The sequence below is a fragment of the Ranitomeya imitator genome, chromosome 3 (genome assembly GCF_032444005.1).
Source record: "Ranitomeya imitator isolate aRanImi1 chromosome 3, aRanImi1.pri, whole genome shotgun sequence".
Lineage (NCBI taxonomy): Eukaryota > Metazoa > Chordata > Amphibia > Anura > Dendrobatidae > Ranitomeya > Ranitomeya imitator.
The window spans coordinates 277,827,598-277,854,617 of record NC_091284.1 but is presented as its reverse complement, the minus strand read 5'-3'; the positions used below and the strand labels follow the sequence as shown (position 1 = coordinate 277,854,617).

Below are 27,020 nucleotides of genomic sequence, written 5' to 3'. Positions count from 1 at the left end.
ATGCGGCTCCACCTCCCATAGGGGTGGAGCCGCATATTCATTACTGTAAATGAGCGGCCCCACGTGACCGCATACAGGAGAAGATGCGGCCAGAACAGGAAGCAGCACCGGCGAGGGAGCGAGCCGGGTGAGTATTTTCAGAACAGCGGGGGGGGGGGGGGCACATAGATCTTTATTTTAAACACAATTATTCATATCTTCTCTACAGCAAACGCTGCTGCAGGGAAGATATGAATGGGGCTTCAGCAACAGATGCTGGTACGTGTGGTACCCAGCACGGTGCATGTGGTACCCAGTGGGCACACGGGCGGCACACGTGTGCCGCTCGTGTGCCACACTGATGTGCCACAGAAACGTAGGGGGACACGGATAATTCCGGTACCGATTTTTTTCCGGTACCGTAATTATCTGGGCGTGTGAGACTGGCCTAAAAAAAAAAAACTTGAAGTTTTTTTTTTTTTATGACAAACTCCTATCAAATGTACTGAATGTATGTAGATTACAACTTTAATAATTTACAGCTTTATTTAAGATAAAAGTGTCATTTTTAAATTCTATATTTTAGTTAATTGTTTTTATTTTACAGAAAACAACTGCAGTGTGGCATAAACCACAATTATGTGTTGGAGGCATTGATCTTCCACCTCAAACAATTAGTATCTGTAAAGCTACAGATTTCTGGCTAAAGGTTGGCGTAATTAGTGGGATTTGTTCTGCACTTGTGCTCATGGCAGTCACTGGTTACTTCTGGAAGAAAAATCGAAAGTAAGTGTTTATAAAATGTACATGACCAAAACATGCATATCTATTTTTATTCTTAAAATGATTTACAAAGTCAAAATAAGCAGACGTGGAAGCAATCGTGCAGAATATCCTGTTGAAGTTGATATTCCTGAACTTAATTTCATATTTTCAATATTTCCTAGGTTGGAGTATAATTATTCACGACTGATGATGAATGCTCCATCCAAGGAGGGTGAACTTCCAGCTGCTGACAGCTGTGCTATTATGGAAGGAGAAGATGCAGACGATGAGCTGTTATATAGCACCCGTCATTCTATATTGCGTAAATTTATATCATTGACCGAAAAGGTGAGTTTTGCTTCTTAAATATATATATTTTTTAAATTCCACAATGTTGACAAGACGAAATTAAGATTACTTTATCAAACTGGTTAGGGAACAAGACAGTAACATGAGAGTAACGGGTCATTGTTTGCTGATTTAAAAAAACAAACTATGTAAGGTAAAACAATAAGATATGGCAGATTAATGTTGATGAATGTGCAGTAGATTAATTTGATTCTTGCTTATACAGTAAATAGAAGTATACTGTGAATTACAAGGCAGGAGAAGGACTTGGGTATTCTGGTTACAAGTAAGCGGAGCAGCAAAAGCAAACAAGATTTTAGTATGTATATAAAGCAAAAAGATAAAATCCTGTGATCCCAACGTATTGTGACCCCTCTATAAATCATTTGGGAGGCCATATCTAGAATATGGGATCCAGTTTTGGGCACCACATTTTAAAAATGATATCACTATGTTACAAAGGTTTTGTTCCTCGGACAATTTTGAGTGTTCCTGATAGATTTTTTCATGTTCGATTTCAAAAATGACTTTTCCTATCACGTAAGGTTTTTAAGAAATGATACGAAACATTATAATATTCTGTTATAATTCTAAAAACACGGATTATCAATGCGCAACAATTCCAGGGAAGTTCTTGTCCTTTGAGCAACTTTATTGTATCTTATAGATTTTAATATGCTGAACACAAATATTTGCTCCATAAGTCTGTATCACGTAAGGTTTTTAATCCCTTCATGACCAGAGCTTTTTGCGATTTTTCGTTTTCGTTTTTCGCTCCCCTTCTTTTCAGAGCCATAACTTTTTTCAAAGTTAAAAACTAAAACGAAAAATCGAATAAGGCTCTGGTCATGAAGGGGTAAAAAACGTACGTGACACAGACTTTTGGAGCACATATTCGTGTACAGAATATCAAAATCTATTAGATACAATAAAATTTTCTCAGGTGACAAGAACTTCCCGGAAATTTGTTGCGCAGTGTATTCAGAAGTTAGAATCAGTTCCAAGGCGGCAACTAGATTATTACAAGGGATCGAAGGCCTGTCATATGAGGAGAGGTTGGAAAAGTTGGACTTGTTTAGCTTAGAAAAAATACGCCTCAGATAAGATCTTATTTATATGTATAAATATATGTGTGGCCTTTACAGAGGACAGCACATGACTTATTCCTTCCAAGGAGCATACTAAGGACCGGGGGCACTCATTACATGTGGAAGAAAGATGATTCCGGCAGCTAAATATGAAAGGGTTCTTTACAGTTACAGCAGTCAGACTGTGGAATTCTTATGTATGGCAGATACTATAACAGCATTTAAAAAGGGCTGGATGTTTTTCTCAAAATAAATGGCATTAAGGGTTACAAATAATCTAGTGATAATGTAGCTATTGAAATATTGATCTTGAATGTGCTGTTTTTTTTCCATCTTATATAATTAGTAGCTATTGAACCCTTTCTACGCCCGGGTGGCGAGCATTTATATTGGTATATTGTCTCCATCCTGGTATGTGCTGCTTCCATCCTGCGCCCTAATCTTGTCATGTGCTGCTACCATCTTGCACCCCCTTCCTGTCATGTGCAGCCCTCATCCTGCACCCCCTTCCGGTCATGTACAGCCCCCGTCCTGCTCCCTCATCCTGTTTTGTGCGCCTCCATCTTGTCATGAGCTACTCTCTTCCTGTGCCCTCATCTTGTCATGTGCTCCCATCCTGCGTCCCAATTCTGGTATGTGCTGCCCCATCCTGGTATGTGCTACTCCAATTCTGCGCCCCCATCATGTCATATGGTGCTCTCATCCTGCGTCCCCATCCTGTCATGTGATGCTCTCATCCTGTGTCCCTATCCTGTCATGCTGCTTCCATCCTGTGCCCCCATTCTGTCATGTGCTGCTCCCATCCAGTGCCCCCATTCTGTCATGTGCTGCTCCCATCCTGCGCCCCCATTCTGTCATGTACAGTAAAAAGTCACTGGCTTGCTGTGCTGTCGTATTTTATATATAGATTCAGTGCAGATATGATCTTTTGATCACCCGTTATTGCATTTTTAATTTTTTTTTCTACTTTTCGCATGCTTCAATAGACTCCATGGGAGACTAGAAGTTGCCACAACCCAATCAGCTCTGCTAGATAAAGGCGATGATCAGATCGCCTCTATGTAGTAGAATTACTCACTTGCTATGAGCGGCAACCACTGGGTGGCTCTCGCAGCAAGCCAGTAGTGACAACCATAGAGATCTCCAGGAGACCTCTGGTTGTCATACCAATGAACTGGTGACCCGCGATCACATGACTGGCGTCTCCGGTGAGCTGATTTCCGTCCCAATGGCCGGAAGCTCGAGTTAAATGCCACTGTCAGCATTTCACAGGAGCATTTAACGGGTTAATAGCCGGGGGTTGGATCGTAATTACACTTACGGCTATTCCTGTTCCCGTCATAGAATGCACCAGTATATCTTTGGTTTGTTGCTGATGTATAGTGGGGGCTCAGGTAAAACCTTGCTCCATACAGTACAGGTGCCGGCTGTATTATGCAAGTGGTACCTATCTTTAATAGTAATAATGAGAAGACCTTCTCAAGACCCCCATGAGGGACATCTTAGTGCTCCGATGAAGCCCACCCTATGACTTGGCTTCATAAAAGCTGGTTAACCCCTTCACGACATTTGACATACCTATAGGTTCGTTTCTGCGATCATGTACGACACATACGTGATAGCAAAACCCCGGCTGTCCCACCCAGGAGCGGTGCCCCCACTGCTCCTGGCTATTTAACCCTCTAAATGCTGCAATCAAAATGTATCGCAACATTTAGGAGGCAGGGAAAGGAAAGAGTCTCCCTCCGATCGGCACCCCCTCAACATCTTCGCGAAGGCCCTATTCTCGTCAGGACTACCTCTGGGTCTGCCAGCAACCATGGTTTGTTTAAACCATGCCTGGAGCATAATATAAGAAGCTTCTGTCAGTGTAATGCACTGCAATGCATTATACTAGTGATCAAAGAAATAAAAGTTAAAGTCCCCAAAATATTTCCAATAAAAGCTTAACCACAATCCACTAAAAAAAGCAAGTCCGTACTCAGGTCCACCATCAGTCAATGGAAATAAAGTGGGCTTCCTTTTTCCTAGCAGCACAAAGGTTTTGGAAAAGCGCTATGCCCCCCTCCCTCCCAAAAAAATAAATTAAATAAAATCCAGCAAATTCTATGCTCCCAAATCCAAATGTGCCCTCCCTTCTGAGCCCCACAGTGTGCCCAAACCACATTTCACGCCCACATGTTTGGCATTTCTGCAGCGATGAGAACCTGCTTAATTTACTAGGCACTTTTTTCTCTAGTCACCTTCCACGACAGCCACTTCGGAGGTTGTCTTCCCCACCCTAATAGGGGACAGGAACACAAGAGGTTAAATACCCCTCCCCTTCCTGCACCGCCAGTGTTTTCCTGTCCCCTATGGGGCATGAAGAGATTCTGAAGGGGCTGCTGTGGCCGGCGACGGAGCTCCACTTACCGGGAAGCCGGGCGGCATGGAGGTCGGGCTTCCCTCCTCAAATAATGCTGCTCCCGTCTCCTCTCTTCGGAGGGACTCGGGACCTTCCCGCCCCTCCGGCACTCCCTTGGGGAGTAATGCGGGGCGGTGACGTGCTTGCCGGGGGCCTCCTGCAGCCCCCCGGTTCCCTCCTCCCATGGCTGCAGCGCTGGAGGTGGCGCGCGTCCCGGGCTGTGGCCGGAGGCCTGACTACTTCCGGGTTAACGTGCGTCACTTCCGGTTCAATCAGAAAGCGTTCCATGGAGCGCACGCCGGCCGGCAATAGCGTCCAGGCAGCTAAACACGCCATACAGCAGCGTTTTTGGGGGGCGTTCCAGGACCCTACCCCAATCGGGCTACACGTGGGGGGAGGAGCACTATCACGCTGGGACCACCGATCCTTTTATAAAGTGATCCGGGTAGCAAGGTAAGCTGTCTGACTGTTACACTGACGGACATGAACGGTGACAGACCCCCTTGCTCTGCATCTGCAGATGCCAGCGTTCCCCCTCCTACCAAAGTAAGTAGCAGGTGTCGGGCCCAGCTATCCCTTATATTTGTATGTGCATTCATGTATATATGTATATGGAGCTATATACCCCTAAGTGGCTTAGCAAACCCTCTCTCTCTCTCTCATAGGGAGAAAAGGTTTCCGATCCTAAAAAGTCAAGCCGTAAATGTAAAGTGTGTACGGCCAAACTCCCATCAACATACGGGAAAAAGCTCTGCCAGTCCTGTACGGATGAGGTCCTACACGCTGAACAACCCTCGCTGCTGGATAGCATTAGATCCCTCATTAAAGATGAGGTCCATTCTTCTATGGCTACCTTCTCACAGATGTCGGTGCCTCAGCCACCCCCTCCAAAAAAGAGGAAAAAAGCCCCAGTAGAATCCGACCCGGACTCGGGAGAGATCCAGTCCTCAGGTTCAGAGGATAACTGGGAAAACGAAGGCTCCACTTCTACCCCCACCTGTAAATCAGAAAGCAAAAAATATTATTTTAGTTCTGAGGACATGAGTGACCTAATCGGTTTAGTAAGAGGCACCATGGGGGTAGAGGATGAAGAAATTACACTCACAGTACATGATGAGATGTTTGAGGGTCTGAAACCCAAAGATCAAAAAGGGTTTCCAGTACATAAGAATTTACGGGATCTAATTCTGCATGAATGGGACCTCCCTGAAAAAGGTCTGACTGTACCATCGGAACTAAAAAAAACGGTACCCATTGGATGGGGATAACTCCTTATGGGAGACCCCGAAAGTGGATGTACAGGTGTCCAGGGTAACTAAAAAAAACTGCCCTTCCCTTTGAGGACTCTTCGCAACTCAAGGATCCGATGGATCGTAAAATAGAGAGTTTGTTAAAAAAGTCCTGGGACACCTCCACAAATCTGCTAAAGTCTAATATAGCCTCTACTTGCATGGCCAGATCTCTATTTATCTGGTTACACAAACTTGAGGATCACTTGACTCAAGGCACCCCAAGAGAGGAGATTTTAGACTCCCTACCCTTGCTACAGAAAGCAACGGGGTTCCTAGCCGATGCTTCTGCTGAATCGGTTCGAGTAGCCGCGAAAGCTGCCGTTCTCTCTAACTCGTCCAGGAGAGCATTCTGGATAAAATCCTGGGGAGGCGATTTTGTCTCCAAGTCCAAATTATGTAGCATACCCTTTCAGGGTCATAATGTATTTGGACCCGTTCTGGACGATATTTTGGATAAGGCGGCAGATAAAAAGAAATCTCTCCCTGAGCAGAAGATCCCTAAAAAACGCTTTTTTCGTCCCTCCCGTGACAAATCCTCGCAGAGAGGAAAAGGCAAAATGGGAAGGTGGAGTTATCCTAAGGCAGGCAGGGGCAAAAATATCCTGGCCCTTCAGGCCCAGCAAACCCCAGATAAGCAATGACTGTGCTCCGGTCGGGGGTCGACTCTCACGATTTTTCACCGAGTGGCAAACCATCTCCACAAATCAGTGGGTCCTTCATACCATTTGAGAGGGATTAAAAATAGCATTCGTGAGACCACCCCCACAATGCTTAAAGATAACCTCCCTTCAAAACCCAGATCTCCAAAACTCCTTGTTACAAGATCTACAAAAACTAATGCAATCAAATATGATTTCTCAGGTGCCGAAGTTAGAGGAAGGACGTGGTCATTATTCACGCCTTTTTCTGATAACCAAGCCGTCGGGGAAAAATAGAATTATCATAAATTTGAAACCCTTAAACGAATCGGTCCGATACAGGAGATTCAAAATAGAGACAGTCAAATCAGTAATCCCCCCCCATCGGTCAAAATTGGATGGTGGCGACTGTGGACCCGAGGGATGCGTATTACCATGTGCCAATCCATCCAGAGCACAGGAAATTCCTCAGGTTCGCAGTCTCCAAGGGTCACCAGATCAAACATTTCCAGTTCAATGTTCTCCCCTTCTGCATTTCTTCGGCCCCACGGGTTTTCACAAAGATTATGGCGGAAGCGATAATCTTCATCCGTCAACAGGGAATATGCATAGTCCCGTATTTAGACGACCTGCTTATCATGGCTCCATCTGCCTCCCGTCTGGAAACAGACGTATCAAAGTCCCTAGAGATATTACAAACCCTGGGTTGGATCCCAAATCTTGAAAAATCAGAGGTCCATCCCTCCACAAGAAGGATATTTCTGGGGGTGCTACTGGACTCGGATGTAAGAACATCTTTTCTACCCAAAGGTCATCAAATCAACCTTGTCTGCAAGGTAACCAAGTTCAGAGGCCAGCGTGCACCGACCCTCAGAGAATCGATGTCTGTACTAGGGTCCCTGACCGCATGTATACAATCGGTTTCCTGGGCCCAAGCTCACACACTAGCTCTCCAGACTTACGTGCTCCTACATTCCAGGAGACGACAGACTCCATTAAGTCAGAAGATACTTCTCCCTGGCCATGTGAAATCAGCGCTAAAATGGTGGCTAGATTACCAAAATCTCCAGAGAGGGGTCAGCTGGGACCACCTTCCCCTAAAAACACTCCGCTCAGATGCCAGCAAAAGAGGCTGGGGTGCGGTGGTAGAGGGTTTCCACTTTCAGGGACAATGGACATCGAACATCAGCAGCAGCTCCTCGAATCTAAGAGAATTGAAAGCTGTGGAGGAGGCCCTAAAGGCATCATCTGCACTGATCAAAAATCATCACGTTCGTATTTACTCGGACAATATGACCAGAGTAGCCTATCTACGACACCAGGGGGGGACAAAGTATGCCTCTCTAAAAGAAGTAGCTGCAAGAATATTTTTCTGGGCAGAGAAAAACCTTCTATCGGTCACAACAGTACATCTGAGGGGATTGGACAACACTCAGGTGGATTTCCTCAGCAGGAAAGACGTTCATCCAGGAGAGTGGTCCCTAGACCAAGCAGTGTTTCAGTCCCTAACCGAAAAATGGGGTACTCCAGAGGTGGATTTATTCGCCAACAGGCAAAATGCGAAGGTAGAAACATTTTTCTCCCTTCATCACAGAGACAAGGCACAGGGAATAGATGCCTTTTCACACCAGTGGAAATTCAACCTTGCATATGCCTTTCCTCCCATTCCCATGCTGGCGAGAACTCTGCAAAAAATCAGGACAGACGAAGTGACCACAATCTTGATTGCCCCATTGTGGCCCGGGAGGAGTTGGTACGGCGCCCTATTAGATATGGCCCTGGAAGGTCCCTGCCTTCTACCTCAAAAGACCGATCTCCTACACCAGGGTCCCCTACTACATCCGGACCTGAACAGATTGAAGTTGGCGGCATGGCTACTGAAGCCACAATCTTAAAAGCTAAAGGACTCTCAGATGACGTAATCCAGACCCTTCAAAAAACCAGAAAGGCGGTAACCAATGCCATCTACACTAAGGTCTGGAAAAAATTTACGTCCTGGTGCTCCCCAGAATCCTGATATAGCGAGGATCTTACAATTTTTACAGAAGGGCTTGGATATAGGCCTTACCCCTAGCACACTCAAAGTGCAAGTATCGGCCCTTAGTAGCTTTTTTGACTCAAATTTAGCTAATCACCGCTGGATCAAGCGATTTATGACAGCCGCATACAGAATTCGTCCTACACTCCGTAATAGGGTACCCTCCTGGGACCTCAATACTGTACTTAACGCACTAACCCAGGATCCATTTGAACCCCTGGATGCTATAACCATAAAAAAACTTAACTTTGAAAACAGTCTTTCTAGTCGCAATCACTACGGCTAGACGTATTGGTGAATTACAGGCCCTGTCAATACAGGAACCCTATCTAACGGTCACTGCGAATAGCATTGTACTAAAACTAGAAACCGAAACCCCTCCAACCCTAAAGAACAGACCTTCCACACCTTGGATGTTCGCAGGGTGGTCTTATTTTACTTACAATAAACTGAAACCTGGCGAATTGATCAAAATTTATTCATTCAGTTCTCGGGACGAAACAGGGGAAAGAAGGCGGCAAAAAACACCATCACAAACTGGATCAAACAGTCTATTTGCTTGGCTTATTCATCGCAGGGACTGGATCCACCTGCCTCTCTGAAAGCACACTCTACCCGAGCAATGGCAACATCGTGGGCAGAGAGGGGGAATGCCTCATCAGAGCAGATATGCAGAGCCGCCACCTGGTCGTCCATCCATACGTTCACCAGACATTACCGGCTAAATTTCAATAGGGATTTAACATTTGGCAGACGTGTTCTGCAGGCTGTAGTCCCTCCCTAGAGAAATTAGCTGTTGGTACTACTCCGAAGTGGCTGTCGTGGAAGGTGACTAGAGAAAATAGAATTATTCTTACCGTTAATTCGGTTTCTAGGAACCTTCCACGACAGCACTAATTTCCCTCCCTACCTGATATTCTTATTGGATGATTCCTGCACTTTTGTGGTAACTATACATGCTACCGTGTCCAGGAAAACACTGGCGGTGCAGGAAGGGGAGGGGTATTTAACCTCTTGTGTTCCTGTCCCCTATTAGGGCGGGGAAGACAACCTCCGAAGTGGCTGTCATGGAAGGTTCCTAGAAACCAAATTAACGGTAAGAATAATTCTATTCTCTAGAAGCAAGAGCTGGGCACAATCTGTGGATTCTAACACATTTTGTGAACTACAATGGCAGATATGCAATTTTCACTAAGCAACATCCATTACTGTTTGTTTGGAAAACACCCATGGAGTAAAAGTCATCACTACACTTATATATAAATTCCCAGAGGGGTGCAATTTCCGAAATGAAGTCACTTGGGGGAGAATCTGCTCTTCTGGCATTTAGGGGAATACCACATACCACTGTCAATTTATGTGGTAATCACTCTGGAATGCATCACCGGATGCCACTGATTCTGAGAGTGCTTTTTTTTTTACCTATTGTACTTCATGATGGTGGTAAATGTGACATGCAGAAATAGTGCGAACTGCTGTTGCTTCAAAAGCATCCAGCAACTAGAGGGGTTAACAGGAGACAGGGAGTGGTTAGCAGGTTAGCAGAGCCCCAGGGGGATTGTGGGAAACTTGTTGACTGTTCTGACAGTGTGGCGCCCCTGAGGTCTGGTCGCCAGAGAGGTACTGCACCTCATCCAGAGGTGTGGGACTCTGCTCTTGGGTAAGGAGGGGACATTACCCAGGACCCACACACTTGCATCCAACATTACATCACCTCAGCCTGGCAAGTTGGGCAGACCCTAGAGAAAGGGGCAGGATCTCACTTAGGTGCGAGACGTAGTGACATTTGGAGAGAAAGTTAGTCAGTCTGGGAGAGTAAGTAGATGTAGTGAGATGTGCAGAAAGGAGCTCCCAGAGAGAGGGAGCTAGAGAAAGGTGAAGCTACAGAAAGAAGAGAAAGAAGGGGTTCAAAAGGTACGGGTAGTGAGCAATCCACCCGTGAGGCCCGCATCGACGCTGACCATCGCCTCTCTGCTGTGCCTGTGATATCGCTGATCTGACACAGTGCACAGCAAAGGGACAAAGTGAAGAAGTTTAAAAAAAAAATCCTAAATAAAGAAAAAAAAATATTGTTCCAATAAATACATTTCTTTATCTAAATTTAAAAAGCAATAAAAGTACACATATTTAGTATCACCGCGTCCATAACGACCCAACCTATAAAATTGTCCCACTAGTTAACCCCTTCATTGAACACTGTAAAAAAAAAAAAAAAAAAAAAAAAAAAAATGCAAAAAACGACGCTTTATTATCATACCACCAAACAAAAAGTGGAATAACACACAATCAAAGACGGACATAAATAACCATGGAAAACTTTGGTTCCAAAATTGTGCTGTTGTAAAGTAGACATGTGGGAAATGTTACTTATTAAGTATTTTGTGTGACATATCTCTGTGATTTAAGGGCATAAAAATTCAAAGCCGGAAAATTGCTAAATTTTCAAATCTTTTGCCAAATTTGTTTTTTTCCCAAGTAAACACAGGTAATATCAAAGAAATGTTACCACTACACTATCGTGAAGTACAATATGTCATGAAAAAACAATGTCAGAATCATCAAAATCCGTCAAAGCGTTCCAGAGTTATAACCTCATAAAGGGACAGTGGTCAGAATTGTAAAAATTGGCCCGGTCATTAACGTGCAAACCACCTTTGGGGGTAAACGGGTTAAACCAGGGAGTTATATCACACAAAATAGTTAATAAATAACATTTACCATGTCTAATTTCCATCTGCATAATTTTTTTAAAATATTTTTTTTTGTTAGGGATTTAAAAGGGTTAAAAGTTGATCAGAAATTTCTAATTTTTCCAACAAAATGTACAAAACTTTTTTTTTTTTCAGGCACTACATCATACTGTACTTGAAGTGACTTTGGGGGACCTACAGTGCCTTGTGAAAGTATTCGGCCCCCTGGAACTTTTCAATCTTTTCCCACATATCATGCTTCAAACATAAAGATACCAAATGTACATTTTTGGTGAAGAATCAACAAGAAGTGGAACACAATTGTGAAGTTGAAAGAAATGTATTGGTCATTTTAGATTTTTGTGGAAATTCAAAAAGTGAAAAGTGGAACTTGCAATATTATTCGGCCCCTTTACTTTCAGTGCAGCAAACTCACTCCAGAAGTTCATTGTGGATCTCTGAATGATCCAATGTTGTCCTAAATGCCTAATGATAATAAATATAATCCACCTGTGTGTAATCAAGTCTCCGTATAAATGCACCTGTGATAGTCTCAGGGTTCTGTTTGAAGCACAGAGAGCTTCATGAAGACCAAGGAAAACAACAGGCAGGTCTGTGATACTGTTGTAGAGAAGTTTAAAGCCAGATTTGGATACAAAATGATTTCCAAAACTTTAAACATCCCAAGAAGCATTGGGCAAGCAATCATATTGAAATGGAAGGAGTATCATACCACTGCAAATCTACCAAGACCCGGCCGTCCCTCTAAACTTTCATCTCAAACAAGGAGAAGACTGATCAGAGATGCAGCCAAGAGGCCCATGATCACTCTGGATGAACTGCAGAGATCTACAGCTGAGGCGGGACAGTCTGTCCATAGGACAACAATCAATCATACACTGCACAAATCTGGCCTTTATGGAAGAGTGGCAAGAAGAAAACCATTTCTCACAGATATCCATAAAAAGTGTTGTTTAAAGCTTGCAACAAGACACCTGGAAGACACACCAAACATGTGGAAGAAGGTGCTCTGGTCAGAAGAAACCAAAAACGAACTTTTTGGCAACAATGCCAAACGATATGTTTGGGGTAAAGGAAACACCGCTCATCACCCTGAACACACCATCCCCACTGTCAATCACGATGGTGGCAGCATCATGGTTTGGGCTTGCTTTTCTTCAGCAGGGACCGGGAAGATGGATGGAGACAAATACAGGACCATTATTGAAAAAAACCTGTTGGAGTCGGCAAAAGACCTGAGACTGGGACGGAGATTTGTCTTCCAACAAGACCATGATCCCAAACATAAAGCAAAATCTACAATGGAATGGTTCACAAATAAAAGTATCCAGGTGTTAGAATGGTCCAAATCAAAGTCCAGACCTCAATCGAATCGAGAATCTGTGGAAAGAGCTGAAAATTGCTGTTAACAAACTATCTCCATCAAACCTCACTGAGCTTGAGCTGTTTGCCAAGGAAGAATGGGCAAGAATTTGTCTCTCGATGTACAAAACTGATAGAGACATACCCCAAGCGACTTGCAGCTGTAATCGCATCAAAAGGTGGCGCAACAAAGTATTAAGTTAAATGGGCCGAATAATATTGCACACCCCACTTTTCAGTTTTTTTTTATTCCCCCCCAAATTTAAAATAATCAATACATTTTGTTCAACTTCACAATTGTGTTCCACTTGTTGTTGATTCTTCACCAAAAATCATCTTTCATCAAAAAGCATCTTTGTTTTGAAGCATGATATGTGGGAAAAGGTTGAAAAGTTCCAGTGGCCGAATATTTTCACAAGGCACTGTATATGATAGAAAATAGGGATAATCTACCTGGAGCGGGGGTTCCATAACGAATCCCCTAGGGGGCCAACCTCTGCTGTCAGGAAGGGGAATGGAGGTACAATTTGTCTCCCTTAGAATTTTTCTATAATACTTTATTCATTATCTATATTGTTCTTAACAATTTAAATAATCTGACCTTGACCGCTTCACTCACTATGAGATGGTGTGTGTTTTTTATGACCTTAGTTAAAAATTATATTTTATGAGGTTTTTCTCTTTCATGGTATTCTCCCTATACAGAGACCCTAAGTGCTAGAAGATCATAATCTCCCCTCAAGTGACCCCATTTTGGAAATTATACCCCTTTTGGAATTTATGTACAGGTGTAGTGACTATTTTTACTCCATGGGTATTTTCCAGAAACAAGCAGCAGTGAATATTGCTTAATGAAAATTGCAAATCTGCCATTTTAGTGCCCAGTACATTATGCCCTGCCTGTGCTTCTGGATACATACACCCGTAAACTAGGCAGAATTTCATCGCTACAGAAATGCCAAACATGTGAACACTAAATGTGGTTTAGACACACTGGTGCTCAGAATGGAGGGGGCATTTAGATTTAAGAGCACAGAATTTGCTGAATTTCTTTTGGGGGCAAGGAACAATTTCACGTTTTCAGAGCCTTTGTACTACCAATAATGTGGAAGCCCCCTGTATTTCCATTAACAGATGATGGACCTGAGTGGGGACTTGCTTTTCTTTTGGAGTGATTTGAAGCTTTTGTTGGGAACATTTTACATTACATGTGGGATCACATTTATCTGGCGCTCTACACTGAGCACTTTTGGGTTTCCAAAAGTTTGGATTCAGATGAAACTCCTGAGGGATCCATTCACTATAATGTGGCAGCAGAGTTCCTCCGAACTCTAGCCCCTGTTCAGCGTTGTCCTTCCTTTCAGAAGTGCACAAAACTGTGGTGGACTGCAGATTTATGGACGCCTAAATAGAAATGTGTATAGCGCCCCCAGCGCCAGAATTTTTCTGTGGTCTAAGCTACTGGGGGTAGCTGATACCTGAGAGAAAATGATTCGGGTCGGTTTTTACCAACCCCAGTGTTGCGACCGCAATTATTAATGGAATAACAGCGACTGCAAAAAAAGTCTGATTTCATATTTAATTTCTCTCTCCTCTGATGTGATCGCACATCAGAGGAGAGAGAAATGGGATCCCCTGATCCTTCCCCGGTAGCTCCGGTGTACCTGCATCCCCCCGTCAATTCCTCATGCTGGCGGCATCTTCTTCCAAGAAGAAAATGGTGGCAACAATAGGAAATTTTTCCTATTGGTTCATTTTGGTTCATTTTGATCACTGCGATAGACCCTGTCACAGTAATCAAAATAAAAAGAATTAAAAATCAACCCCCCCTTTATCACCCCATTAGTTAGGTAAAAACAATAAAAATAAAAAAAGGATTTATTTCCATTTAACCATTAGGGTTAGGGTTGGGGCTATTGTTAGGTTTGGGGCTATTGTTAGGTTTGGGGCTATTGTTAGGTTTGGGGCTATTGTTAGGTTTGGGGCTATTGTTAGGTTTGGGGCTATTGTTAGGTTTGGGGCTATTGTTAAGGTTTGGGGCTATTGTTAGGGTTGGGGCTATTGTTAGGGTTGGGGCTATTGTTAGGGTTGGGGCTATTGTTAGGGTTGGGGCTATTGTTAGGGTTGGGGCTATTGTTAGGGTTGGGGCTATTGTTAGGGTTAGGGCTACGCTTGGGGTTGGGGTTATGGTTGGGATTACAGTTAAGGTTGAGATTAGGGTTAGGGATGTGTTAGGGTTATGGTTAGGGTTGAGATTAGGGTTAGGGGTATATTGGGGTTAAGGTTGAAGTTAGAATTGGGGAGTTCAACTGTTTTGGTACATCAGGGGGTCTCCAAACGTGACTTGGCGCCACCATTGATTCCAGCTAATTTTGTGTTCAAAAATTCAAACGATGCTCCCTCCTTCTGAGCCTTGCTATACACTCAAACAGTGGTTTTTCCACACATACAGGGTATTGTCGTACTCAGGAGAAATTGCACAACAAATTTTGTGGTCCATTTTCTCCTGATAAAACTTATGAAAATAAAAAACAAATGGTTCCAAAGTAAATTTTTTGTGAAAAAAGCAAAATGTTCATTTTTTCCTTCCACATTGCTTTAGTTCTTGTGAAGCACCTGAAGGGTTAATACATTTATTGAATGTGGTTTTGCGCAAGTTGAGGGGTGCACTTTTCAGAATGGTGTCACTTCGTATTTTCTGTTATATTAACCCACAAACTCACTTCAAATGTGAGGTGGTCCCTAAAAAATGGTTTTGTTAATTTTGTTGGAAAAATTAGATCGCTGGTCAACTTTTAACCCTTATAACGTCCTAACAAAAAAATTGTTTGCAATATTGTGCTGATGTAAAGTTGACATATGGGAAATGTTATTTATTAACTATTGTGTGTGACACCACTCTCTGATTTAAGGGTACAAAAATAAATTTTGAAAATTGCAAAATTTTCTAAATTTTTGCCAATTTTCTGCTTTTTTTTATAAATAAACACAAGTTATATTGAAGAAATTTTACCTTTAACATGAAGTACAATACAAGTACAAACAGTCTCAAAATCAGTGGGATACGTTGAAGCGTTATAGAGCTATAACTTCTAAAACAGGACAGTGGTCAGAATTGTAAAAATGGGCTTAGTCATTAAGTAGCAAATTGGCTCTGTCACTAAGGAGTTAATGTTTGGATGTCTTGATGTATATCTGTATATGGTATCTGTTACAGAGGCGCATATATCCTCCTTTTAGTGTTAACAGCTATTCTTAAAGTCCGTATCCAGAGGTAAAGGGGAAGAATGATGAAAAGATCAACTCTCATTATTTGATTATTTAATCTATTTCCATAGTTTATCCTCCTCTGTTTTGTGAGTCAGCAAGCTAGTTGGCATTGACAATGTGTAATTAATTAATATATCAGCAAATATCATTGTTCAATTATCCTGCATATCCTGTATCCAGGATAACCGCACAATATGTTACGTCAAATGTCAACTTACAAGTCAATATTACAGGCTTATACAAACAAAAGTCTGTTTTCTTGACCTACTAGAAAGAAACACACAAATTCAATAGTCAACATATAGCTAAGTCATTGATTCCTGGCTTACTGAAAATAGATGTCAGATTAATTAAGATAAAATGCTGTGTCGCCACACAAGCTTCCAATCCTGGTGGCCCGGATGTCATCATGACTGCCTCGGGTCACCATGGCAACGATTGCGATGATGCCGCGAAGGCAACGATCTGTGGGGAGAGAGGACCCCTTCGCTCTCTCTGCCCTCTAAATACAGCAATCGATATTGATCACAGCATCTAGGGGGTTACACTGTCTGGAGCCAGGTGTCTGCCATCATGTTAGATGAACACCCGGCAGCAAACATGCAAGCAGTGTCTGTAAGCTAAGATCACTAGGACATATCCCATACATCCAAGGGTCGGTAAGGCATTGCCTTCTATGACTTAAGGGATACATCCAAGGTCGGAAAGGTGTTAACTTAATCGTTGGAAATGTGACCGAAAACTGACTTTATACAGTAATTTATTTTAGTTTACAAACTGATTTAGGTTCGAGCTTTCCACAGAACTGCAATTTAACGCATTGGTTTAGTTATGTGACTTTCATGACGTTTAAACAACTGTTTCGTAACAAGCTCAACTGCACAAGCATATGCTTTCAAAAGTAGAATAGTTAATAGTGTACATTTTGTTAATTGGTAAAATTCAATATTTGGTGTGATTACTCTACTAGCAAACAGCATTAAAGCATCATTTCTTCAAGGACAATAAACTTTCTGCACAGTATTTGAAGCACGTTGGCAGGGAGGTTGTTCCAAACCATTTCAAAAACTAACCACAAATTTTCTGTGGATATAGGCAGGCAAAGAAAAACTAATGTGTCCAAGTAATCCCAGACAGATTGTGTTGAGATCAGAGCTCTGTGGGGGCAATGATATCACTTTCAGGACTCCTTGTTCTTCTTTATGCTGAAGATGGTGGACAACCCCTTTAAGAACTACCAGGACAACCCCTTCTTAAACTTCATGTTGGGTCCCAAGAAAATAATAAATCTTATAATGACCTCCTGTACCGGCGCTGTTCCCGCGGTGTCAGCACTTTCTCTCCCCATGGCTGTGATACGGTATTATGACACGTGATGCCTGGCGTCCAATCTGCATTGGTGTCATTTTCTCTGCCTTCGGACAAACTGAACATGTGGAGGAAATCTGTAATCAGCTGAAGCCCTTGCTTCCTCTTAATGTTCAGTTTGTCCAAAGGCAGAGACAGTGATGCCAACGCTGATTGGTCACCGGCATCACATATCACAATACCACATTACAGCCTCGGGGAGAGCAAGTGCCGACACAGTGGGAGCAACGCCAGCGCGGGAGTTGACTATAGGCTTTATTATTTTATCAGGGCCGAACATTTAGTTTAAGAAGGGGTTGTCCTAGTAGTAGACAAACCATTTGCTGACATTGGCTGCATGTTTGGGGTTTTGCCCCTCATTACAAGAAATTTGGAGGCAATAAGATGTTTCATTAATGATATAGCATGATGTATAAGTATCTATCTGTATTTCTCAGCATTGAGGGCAATTTAAATACTGACAAAAATGAAGACAACTTCTGCCTGAACTTCTCTGAACAGTAGATGAATGTAGCTTGGTCCAAATGGTTGCTGCTAGTTATGAGCTGATGTCACAGCTGGATTTCTCCCACTTTCAAAGGGAAGAAAGCAATATGTTTATGTTCACTCGAGGACTGTTAAGCGCGTGTGCGGATCGTGGACCGAGAAGAGCCTGAAGGGGTATGGCTAAGTAACACCCAATTCTTAACTGGAGCTCTTGATAGTGGGGTTAGACTTTGCTATAGATGGATGCCAGGTATTACTCCAAGACAGACCTCTGATGCATGGCAGCTGACCTCCAAAGGACACGAATGTAATGACAGGTGCTGGCAGGAATACAAGCAAGCACGGCATTCAGAGCAGGTATACTGACTTTCATGGCTGATTCACAGGCAGGTACTGGCAGACATGGCTGCTATACAGACAGGCAGGTGTTGGCGGGCACGGCTGATATACTGGCAGATTCACACAGGGTACTTAAAATGTAGTAGCAAGTGTACACACTGATCACTAATGTTGCACCGCAACAACAGAATAGAGATAGATACTAATTCTGACTCAGCTGGTTTAGGAAAGGTACTGCTTATGACACAGTAGGTGTGGAAAAAAGAACTGCTAAAGACAGCAGGTTTAGGGTAGAGACTGATTCAGACCATAGGTTTGGAGGAAGGTACTGATTCAGACACAGCAGGTGTGGAAACAGGTGCTGAGTCAGACATAGAAAGATACAGCGACAGATCCAGATTCTGAGACCAGTTCAGGGAAAAATCCAGATTAAGATACAAACAGGCTTAAAAGTGAGGTCCTAATTCAGATGAGCAGGGCCGCCATCAAGGCATTACTGCCCTGACTGGCGTATGGGGCCCGCATCAGGCCCCATCTCTTTTGCTCATCGGGCCCCACTGGCAGGCTTCTGCCAGTGCAGGAACTGAACCTGTGTCCGAGACGCGGGTTCAGTTAAACTCTATTGCCATGTGGACCCAGGCAGGCATGGCAATAGTTAAAAGCTGCCAGCCAATCGGAGGCTGGCAGCTGACATCAGCATGCACATCGTCAGCATATAATGTCATTGTCATTCGCCGGCGAGTGCGCGCTTGAACTGCATGGAGTGCACTTCACTGCAGGAGCATGGCAAGGTAAGGAGAAAGTTTTTTTTTTTTGTTTGTTTTGTTTTTTTCTTATTGAAAGTGGCAGGGGGGCAGGATGGGAGACACGGGGGTATGATGGGAGACACTGGGAAGAATGGAGACACAGGGGGCAGGATCATGGGGTAGGATGGAGACAGATGGGGCAGGATGGAGACACATGGTGCAGGATGGATACAATGGACACAAATTGGGCAGGATCATGGGGCAGATGGAGCCGGATCACGGGGCATCACATGAAGGCAGAATGGATACTAATGAGGGCAGGAAGGGAGAACATATGGCTGGAACCAGGAATGAAACACACGAAGGCCAGGGTGGGGGATATTATTACCATAGGGGCTAAGTATTATTACCATGGGGCAGTCCTGTTCCTTTGCAGAGCGACACTATGTCGCCTATTGTTTCTTCATCTGGAGTAGTGTAGAAGTTGGGGAAAAAATTAAGTACTACCTAGGATAATACGATTAATCCCCAATCCCCACAGTTTTAAGCGTGCCCTAAAAACTCATTTGTTCAGACTGGCCTACCGCCTCAATGCATTAACCTAACGATCCCTGTGTGGCCTATATTAAAAAAAAAAAAAAAAAAAAATTAATTAACTGGTTCATGCAGCTTTACATGAACACCCAAGCCTTACACTATGGCTGGTCCGAATAACTATAGCAATTGTTACCATCCACCTCTCGTGTCTCCCCTTTTCCTCATAGTTTGTAAGCTTACGAGCAGGGCCCTCACTCCTCTTGATATCTGTTTTGAACTGTATTTCTGTTATGCTGTAATGTCTATTGTATGTACAAGTCCCCTCTATAATTTGTAAAGCGCTGCGGAATATGTTGGCGCTATATAAATAAAAATTATTATTATTATTATTATTAAGTAATGTATTCTGCAAGCAGCGCTCTAGGTAACTGTGTAATTTCCTCCAGAGACGAGCCCTAGCTGGAAGAAGTGATGGCTGTTTGTGCTGGATGAAAATGAAAAGCAAAGATGGACATCACCTAGAGACATCACTGATGTGTCAGATTGTTACCTGTACACTGACCCTATACACTGTAAACTATATACAGCGGTCCTGTGTACAATGTCATGAGTGATCACTGTATTACCTTTACACTGACTATATACAGAGCTCCTGTGTATAATGTCGTTGATCACTGTATAACCTGTACAATATATACAGCAGTCCTGTGTATAATGTCACTGTTGATCACTATATTACCTGTACACCAGAGGCGTAGCTAGGGTTTTGGTCCAGGGGGGGCGAAGCTTCTGAGTGGGCCCCTAACCAGATAACCTTGATTACAACTCGATGACGCCCCCTAATAGTGGAGAACCTCAGCAGATGACCGCACTGTTACTGAAGATAATCTCTATATAACGACCAACATGGATATTACCGCCACATGGTCAGTGGTAAATACCAGCCCTACAGAGCATATAAGAGATCACAGCACAGTTATTGATAATGTCTTACCATTGACGTTCTTTATGATGGAATCGTCACTTTTCCCGTCTTTTCCATCTAGCCCAGACCGACATGACAGCTTCTTCCAGCTACAACTTGTCTGCAGAGAAAACAACAGACACGTTTCACTTCTCACATTCCAGCCATCACCATCTATTCTCAACCTGCACAAACCCCTAATCCTGCTGATACCCTAATACTGAGCCGCTGCTGCCATATATTTCCCTATTACTACACCTGATACCCCAATACTGAGCCGCTGCTGCCCTATGTGTCCCTATTACTGCCCGATACCCCAATACTGAGGCAGCACCGTATGTGTCCCTATTACTGCACCTGATACCCCAATACTGAGCCGCTGCTGCCGTATGTGTCCCTATTACTGCCCCTGATATCCCAATACTGAGCCGCTGCTGCCGTATGTGTCCCTATTACTGCCCCTGATATCCGAATACTGAGCCGCTGCTGCCGTATGTTCCCCTATTACTGCACCTGATACCCCAATACTGAGCCGCTGCTGCCGTATGTGACCCTACTATTACTGCACCTACTCTGTGGTTCTCTGTACCCTCTAAATTCTAAAGCACCCCTCTATAATATAGTAATGCTGGGTGCAAGTGCCCTAGAAAAGAGCCCACATTTTGCCCCTAGAAAGTAATAATGCCCTCTGTGTGCCCCTTTGATAGTCACAGTAACCTGAGTTCCCCTATTTCAATAAGTGCCCACTTTACATTTAATAATGTCCCGAGTCTCCCCCCCGTACAGCTCCCCTATACACAGTATAATGCCCCCTAACTGTATAGTACCACCCACACAGTATACTGACCCCTTAGTAGCCTTCAAACTGTTTGATGGCTCCAACACTGTAATCCCCATACTGTATGATGGCCCCATAGATAAACGCCATATAGTATAATGTGCCAGATAGTCCTCAATATAGCACAAGGCAGCACCCCTATAGGCAGACCCTGTAGTATAAGGCAGCACCCCCCCCATAGACAGATCCTATTAATAAGGCAGCACCCCCCCCCCGATAGACAGATCCTATTAATAAGGCAGCACCCCCCCCAAATAGACATCCTATTAATAAGGCAGCACCCCCCCCCCAAATAGACAGATCCTATTAATAAGGCAGCACCCCCCCCATAGACAGATCCTATTAATAAGGCAGCACCCCCCCGATAGACAGATCCTATTAATAAGGCAGCACCCCCCCCAAATAGACAGATCCTATTAATAAGGCAGCACCCCCCCCCAAATAGACAGATCCTATTAATAAGGCAGCACCCCCCCCCATAGACAGATCCTATTAATAAGGCAGCACCCCCCCAATAGACAGATCCTATTAATAAGGCAGCACCCCCCCCCAATAGACAGATCCTATTAATAAATACTCACCTCTCTTCCTCCTTGTTCTTCCAGCGGCGCTCCCGCTCACATCTACACTGACTGCGGGCGCCGGACAGTGACGTCATCGCGCCCGCTGTCAGTGTGGGGGATGATGGGAGAAGGAGCGCAGCGCTCCTTCCCTCATCACTGCGGTAAGCTGTACAGCTCACATTGCGATAGTGGGCGGGGGGCCCACTGCTGGCACCGGGCCCCCCCGCCTGCTCAGGGGCCCTATAGCGGCAGAGCAGGGAGATCAATTCTCCCTGCCCTGTCACAGAATGTAACTGCATCGGCGCGCTGCACGCGCCGATGCAGTTGCATTAGCGTAGCTCCGGGTGGGCCCCCTCAGAGAACGGGGCCCGGGGCGATGGCCCCCTCTGCCCCCCCGGTAGCTACGCTACTGCTGTACACTGATACTGTATACAGAGCTCCTGTGTATAATGTCACTGGAGATCACTGTATTACCTGTACACTGTACACTATATACATAGCTCCTGTGTATAATGTCACCGTAATCACTGCATTACCTGTACACAGACACTGCATACTAAGAACAGCTCTCCTGTGTATAATGGAACTTATGTGGTGATATTAGTATTTTTTTTTTAATTAATGATCAGTATTGTAGTATTTGGTCACTACGTGGTGGTAATATGTTGTTCACTATGGTGCGGCAGTATTTCTTCCTTGTATGTGCTGCTGTTTGGTCACTGTGTTGGTAATATGTGGTCTGGTCATGGTGTGGTGGTATTTGTTCCTTGTATGTGCTATTATTTGTTCACAATGTGGTGGTAATATGTGGTCTGGAAATGGTTTGGAGGTATTTGTTACTTGTAGCTGGTATTATAGATCACTATATAGTGGTGTGTCTGGTTATGATGTGGTGGTATTTGTCCCTTGCATGTGATATTATTGGTCATTGTATTGGATATTTTAGCAAATTATTAATAGGATAGAGTAGGGTAGTGCTCGGCCAAAAGATTCTACCTGGTCATGGTGGCAGCTTAAAAAATCTTTTGGCCAAAACAAAAGCTGCCGGCTGTATGTGTGATATGGTGATGGGAACTGTTAATGTGTGATTGGTGAGAAGTGGAGTTTTTCCAGGAGAGAGCGGTGGGGCTGTGGACAGTTCGAGGGGTGGAGCCTGGGGGGAGTCTCAAAGGGGCCCCGAAAATTCTAGTGGCAGCCCTGCAGATGAGATCTGACACAGGTACATGCTCATGGAAAACCTGACAACGGCATTAGTAGCTTACAGAAAAGCAGGACACTAAAATCCTTGGTGTTGACCAGGCACCTCCCTTAACTCCTTAACGACCGCCGATACGCCTTTTAACGGCGGCAGTTAAGGGTACTTAAACCACAGCGCCGTTAATTAACGGTGCTGTGGAAAAAGTAAATAGCGCCCCCCAGAGTCCGATTTTCTCCGGGGTCTCGGCTGCCGGGGGTAGCCGATACCCCAGAGAACATGATTCGGGGGGGGGTTTTACCGACCCCGCTTTTGCGATCACCGGTAATTAACCGTTTACTGGCGATCGCAAAAAAAAAACCCAAAAACGCGATATCTTTTTAATTTCTCTGTCTTCCGATGTGATCGCACATCAGAGGACAGAGAAAAGGGGTCCCAGATAGCCCCCCGATACTCACCTGTCTCCCCCGGTGCTCCTTGTGGCTCCCGATGGGCGTCGCCATCTTTTTCCAGCAAAAAAATGGCGGGCGCATGCGCAGTGCGCCCGCCGGCCGGCACCGGGAGATTCTTTGGGGTCTCGGCTGCCGGGGGTAGCCGAGACCCCAAAGAACATGATCGGGGTCTGTTTTACCGACCCCTTGTTTTGCGATCGCTGGTAACTAACTGTTTACCGGCGACCGCAATTAAAAAAAAAAGTAATTTGTAATTCTCTGTCCTCTGATGTGATCGCACATCAGAGGACAGAGAAATAGGGGGATTCGGGGACCCTATTATACTTACCGGTGTCCCTGGGTCCTCCCGCGTCCTTCTCCTGCCTGCCGGCGTCTTCATGGGGAAAGAAAATGGCGGGCGCATGCGCAGTGCGTCCGCCATCTGTCGCCATCTGCCGGCCGGCAGGAGAAGAGCAGTTGGGGCTAAAATTAGGGTTAGGGTTGGAGCTAAATTTAGGGTTAGGGTTGGGGCTAAATTTAGGGTTAGGCTTCTTTCACACTTACGTCGGTACGGGGCCGTCGCAATGCGTCGGCCCGACATACCGACGCACGTTGTGAAAATTGTGCACAACGCGGCAGCGGATGTAGTTTTTCAACACATCCGCTGCCCAATCTATGTCCTGGGGAGGAGGGGGCGGAGTTACGGCCACGTGTGCGCAGTCAGAAATGGCGGACGCGACGTACAAAAAAACGTTACATTGAACGTTTTTTTTGTGCCAACGGTCCGCCAAAACACAACTGATCCAGTGCACGACGGACGCGACGTGTGGCCATCCATCACGATCCGTCGGCAATACAAGTCTATGGGCAAAAAACGCATCCTGCGGGCACATTTGCAGGATCCGTTTTTTGTCCAAAACGACGGATTGCGACGGATGCCAAATGACGAAAGTGTGAAAGTAGCCTTAGGGTTAGGGTTGGGGCTAAAGTTAGGGTTAGAGTTGGGATTAGGTTTAGGGTTTGGATTAGGGTTGGCATTAGGGTTAGGGTTGGCATTAGGGTTACGCTTGGGATTAGGGTTAGGTTTGGGATTAGGGTTAAGGTTAGGGTTGTGATTAGGGGTGTATTGGGATTAGGGTTAGGTTTGAGGTTAGGGTTGAGATTAGGATTAGGTGTGTGTTGGATTTAGGGTTTTGATTAGGGTTATGGTTAGGGTTGACATTAGGGTTGTTTTGGGGTAAGGGTTGTGATTATCGTTAGGGTTAGTGATTAGGATTATGGATCGGGTTGGGATTAGGGTTAGGGGTGTGTTGGGGTTAGGGTTGGAGCTAGAATTGGGGGGTTTCCACTGTTTAGGTACATCAGGGGGTCTCCAAACACGACAGCCAATTTTGCGCTCAAAAAGTCAAATGGTGCTCCCTCCCTTCTGAGCTCTTCCGTGCGCCCAAACAGTGGGTTACCCCCACATATGGGGCATCAGCGTACTCGGGATAAATTGGACAACAACTTTTGGGGTCCAATTTCTCCTGTTACCCTTGTGAAAATAAAAACTTGGGGGCTACAAAATCTTTTTTGTGGAAAAAAAAATATTTTTTATTTTCATGACTCTGCATTATAAACTTCTGTGAAGCACTTGGGCATTCAAAGTTCTCACCACACATCTATATATTTTCCTTGGGGGGGTCTAGTTTCCAAAACGGGGTCACTTGTTTCTTCTCTTTAGGTACATCAGGGGCTCTGCAAACGCAACCGAACGCCCACAGACCATTCTATCTAAGTCTGCATTCCAAAACGGTACTCCTTCCCTTCGGAGCTCTGCCGTGCGCCCAAACAGTGGTTTAGCCTGTTGGAATAAGTTTAAATGCAACAACTCCATTCCTGTTGTAGTCTGCATTGAATGTCTATGAGTGTTCATTTGTCAGCTATGCTGTGATTGTTAAAGTTTGTACAAAAAAAAAGGTCAGAGGACTCTCACTGATTGCATCATTCTGCTGCTGTTTCCTTCACAGAGAGACATGTGTTACATGGACTAGATTATATCGGTAGTTACTGTCAAAGCTTTCTTATTTTGTTCCAGTTCAAGCTGCATATATTAAACACAGTTTGCCTTACGTTGGATTCTGCTGCTTATATGAAGTAACACGCGCTGCTGTGGTAATACTCCGGCTAACAGGTTTTGGGCCCAGCCACCGGAAAGTAAATGGTAAAAAGCCCAGTCACCGGAATAAGCAGCGAGCCAAGCGCAGACAGCACAGAGGAACCCCCGGAATACAAGGACACCGGAACGCAAAGGTACCGCAGTGTACAGAGCACCGGACAGCGCAGCTTAAAGGGCCAGTAACAAAAAAAAAAAAGGTACAAGAGACAAGAATGTCTACAGAAAGGAATGCAGTGAAGTACACAGTGCCAAGTCTCACAAATCACAATTACAGCTCCTGGAAATTCAAGGTAAAGATGTTACTTATAAGAGAGGGTACATGGAAATGTATTGAACAGCCTGTGCCTGACCCAGTACCGGGTGATTGGCTAGAGACTGATCAGAAAGCACAAAGCACTATTTCCCTCAGCATAGATGATAACCAGATTGTACATGTATGCAAATGTGATACTGCAAAGAAAATGTGGGAAGAATTACAGAAAGTGCATGAAAGGTCAAATCTCAGCAATAAGCTATATCTTATGAGAAAGCTGTATCAGTCTAAATTAAGTGATGGCCAGCATATGCAGGACTATATCAGAAACACCCTAGAGATTGTGGAGCGCCTAAGGGGTATTGGTGAAGAAATTAAAGATTTTCATGTTGCTGCATTACTATTAAGTGGTCTTCCAGAAAGTTATGACACGCTTGTGACTGCATTAGATGCCAGACCAGATGATGAACTCACACTAGAATATGTGAAAGGGAAACTTGCAGATGAATACAAGAGAAAGTCAGAGACTATTAGCAATAATATATGCAAAGCAGAAGCAGCATTAAAGACACAGTACTTTTCTAAAGCTCAGAGTCATTTAAAGGAAACTCGTGAATGTTTTGTCTGTAAAAAGCCTGGTCACCTTAAAACAGACTGCAGAGTGTGGAAAGCAAGAATGAATCAGTTTAAAAAGCAGGACAGTCATCAAAAGGTTAAAACAGCTGTAAAGAAGGAAGATGCATGTATTGCGACTGCATTTGGGGTCAGCACAAGCCCATATGCAAACCATGTTTGGTGTATTGACTCTGGAGCGACTGCTCACATGACACGTGATAAAGATTTCTTCATTAATCTAGATGAAAGCAAGTCTGAAAAGGTAATTTTAGCTAATGGTCACTATATGACATCAGAAGGAATAGGAGATGGTTATCTCCATTGTCAAGTTCAATCCTCAGCACAAGTCAGAAAAATCCCAGTTAAAGACGTGCTGTATGTTCCCAAACTTGAAAGTAACCTTTTATCTGTAAAGAAGCTTGCACAACAGGGAAATATAGTTACATTTAAGGATGACAGATGCATCATTTCAAAGAAGGGTCATACCCTTGCCGAAGGAAAAATCAAAGATGAACTTTATCAGCTGAAATGCAATGAAACTGTTTACAGTGCTAGACAAGATTTTCATAAGGACTGTATTCATGTGTGGCACAGACGCCTAGGCCACAGAGATCCAGAAGCAGTAAAGAAAC

General features: G+C 44.2%; 1 protein-coding gene across 1 annotated transcript in view; it reads left to right on the top strand.

Annotated features, from left to right (window-relative positions):
• The window catches only part of ELAPOR1 (endosome-lysosome associated apoptosis and autophagy regulator 1), a 349,091-nt gene that overhangs the window by 305,864 nt on the left and 16,207 nt on the right, over window positions 1-27,020 (top strand). Inside the window, exons 20-21 of the mRNA XM_069756493.1 lie at window positions 587-765; window positions 927-1,092. Of these exons, the coding sequence (XP_069612594.1) occupies window positions 587-765; window positions 927-1,092 (345 nt within the window). The remainder of the gene's footprint in view (window positions 1-586; window positions 766-926; window positions 1,093-27,020) is intronic.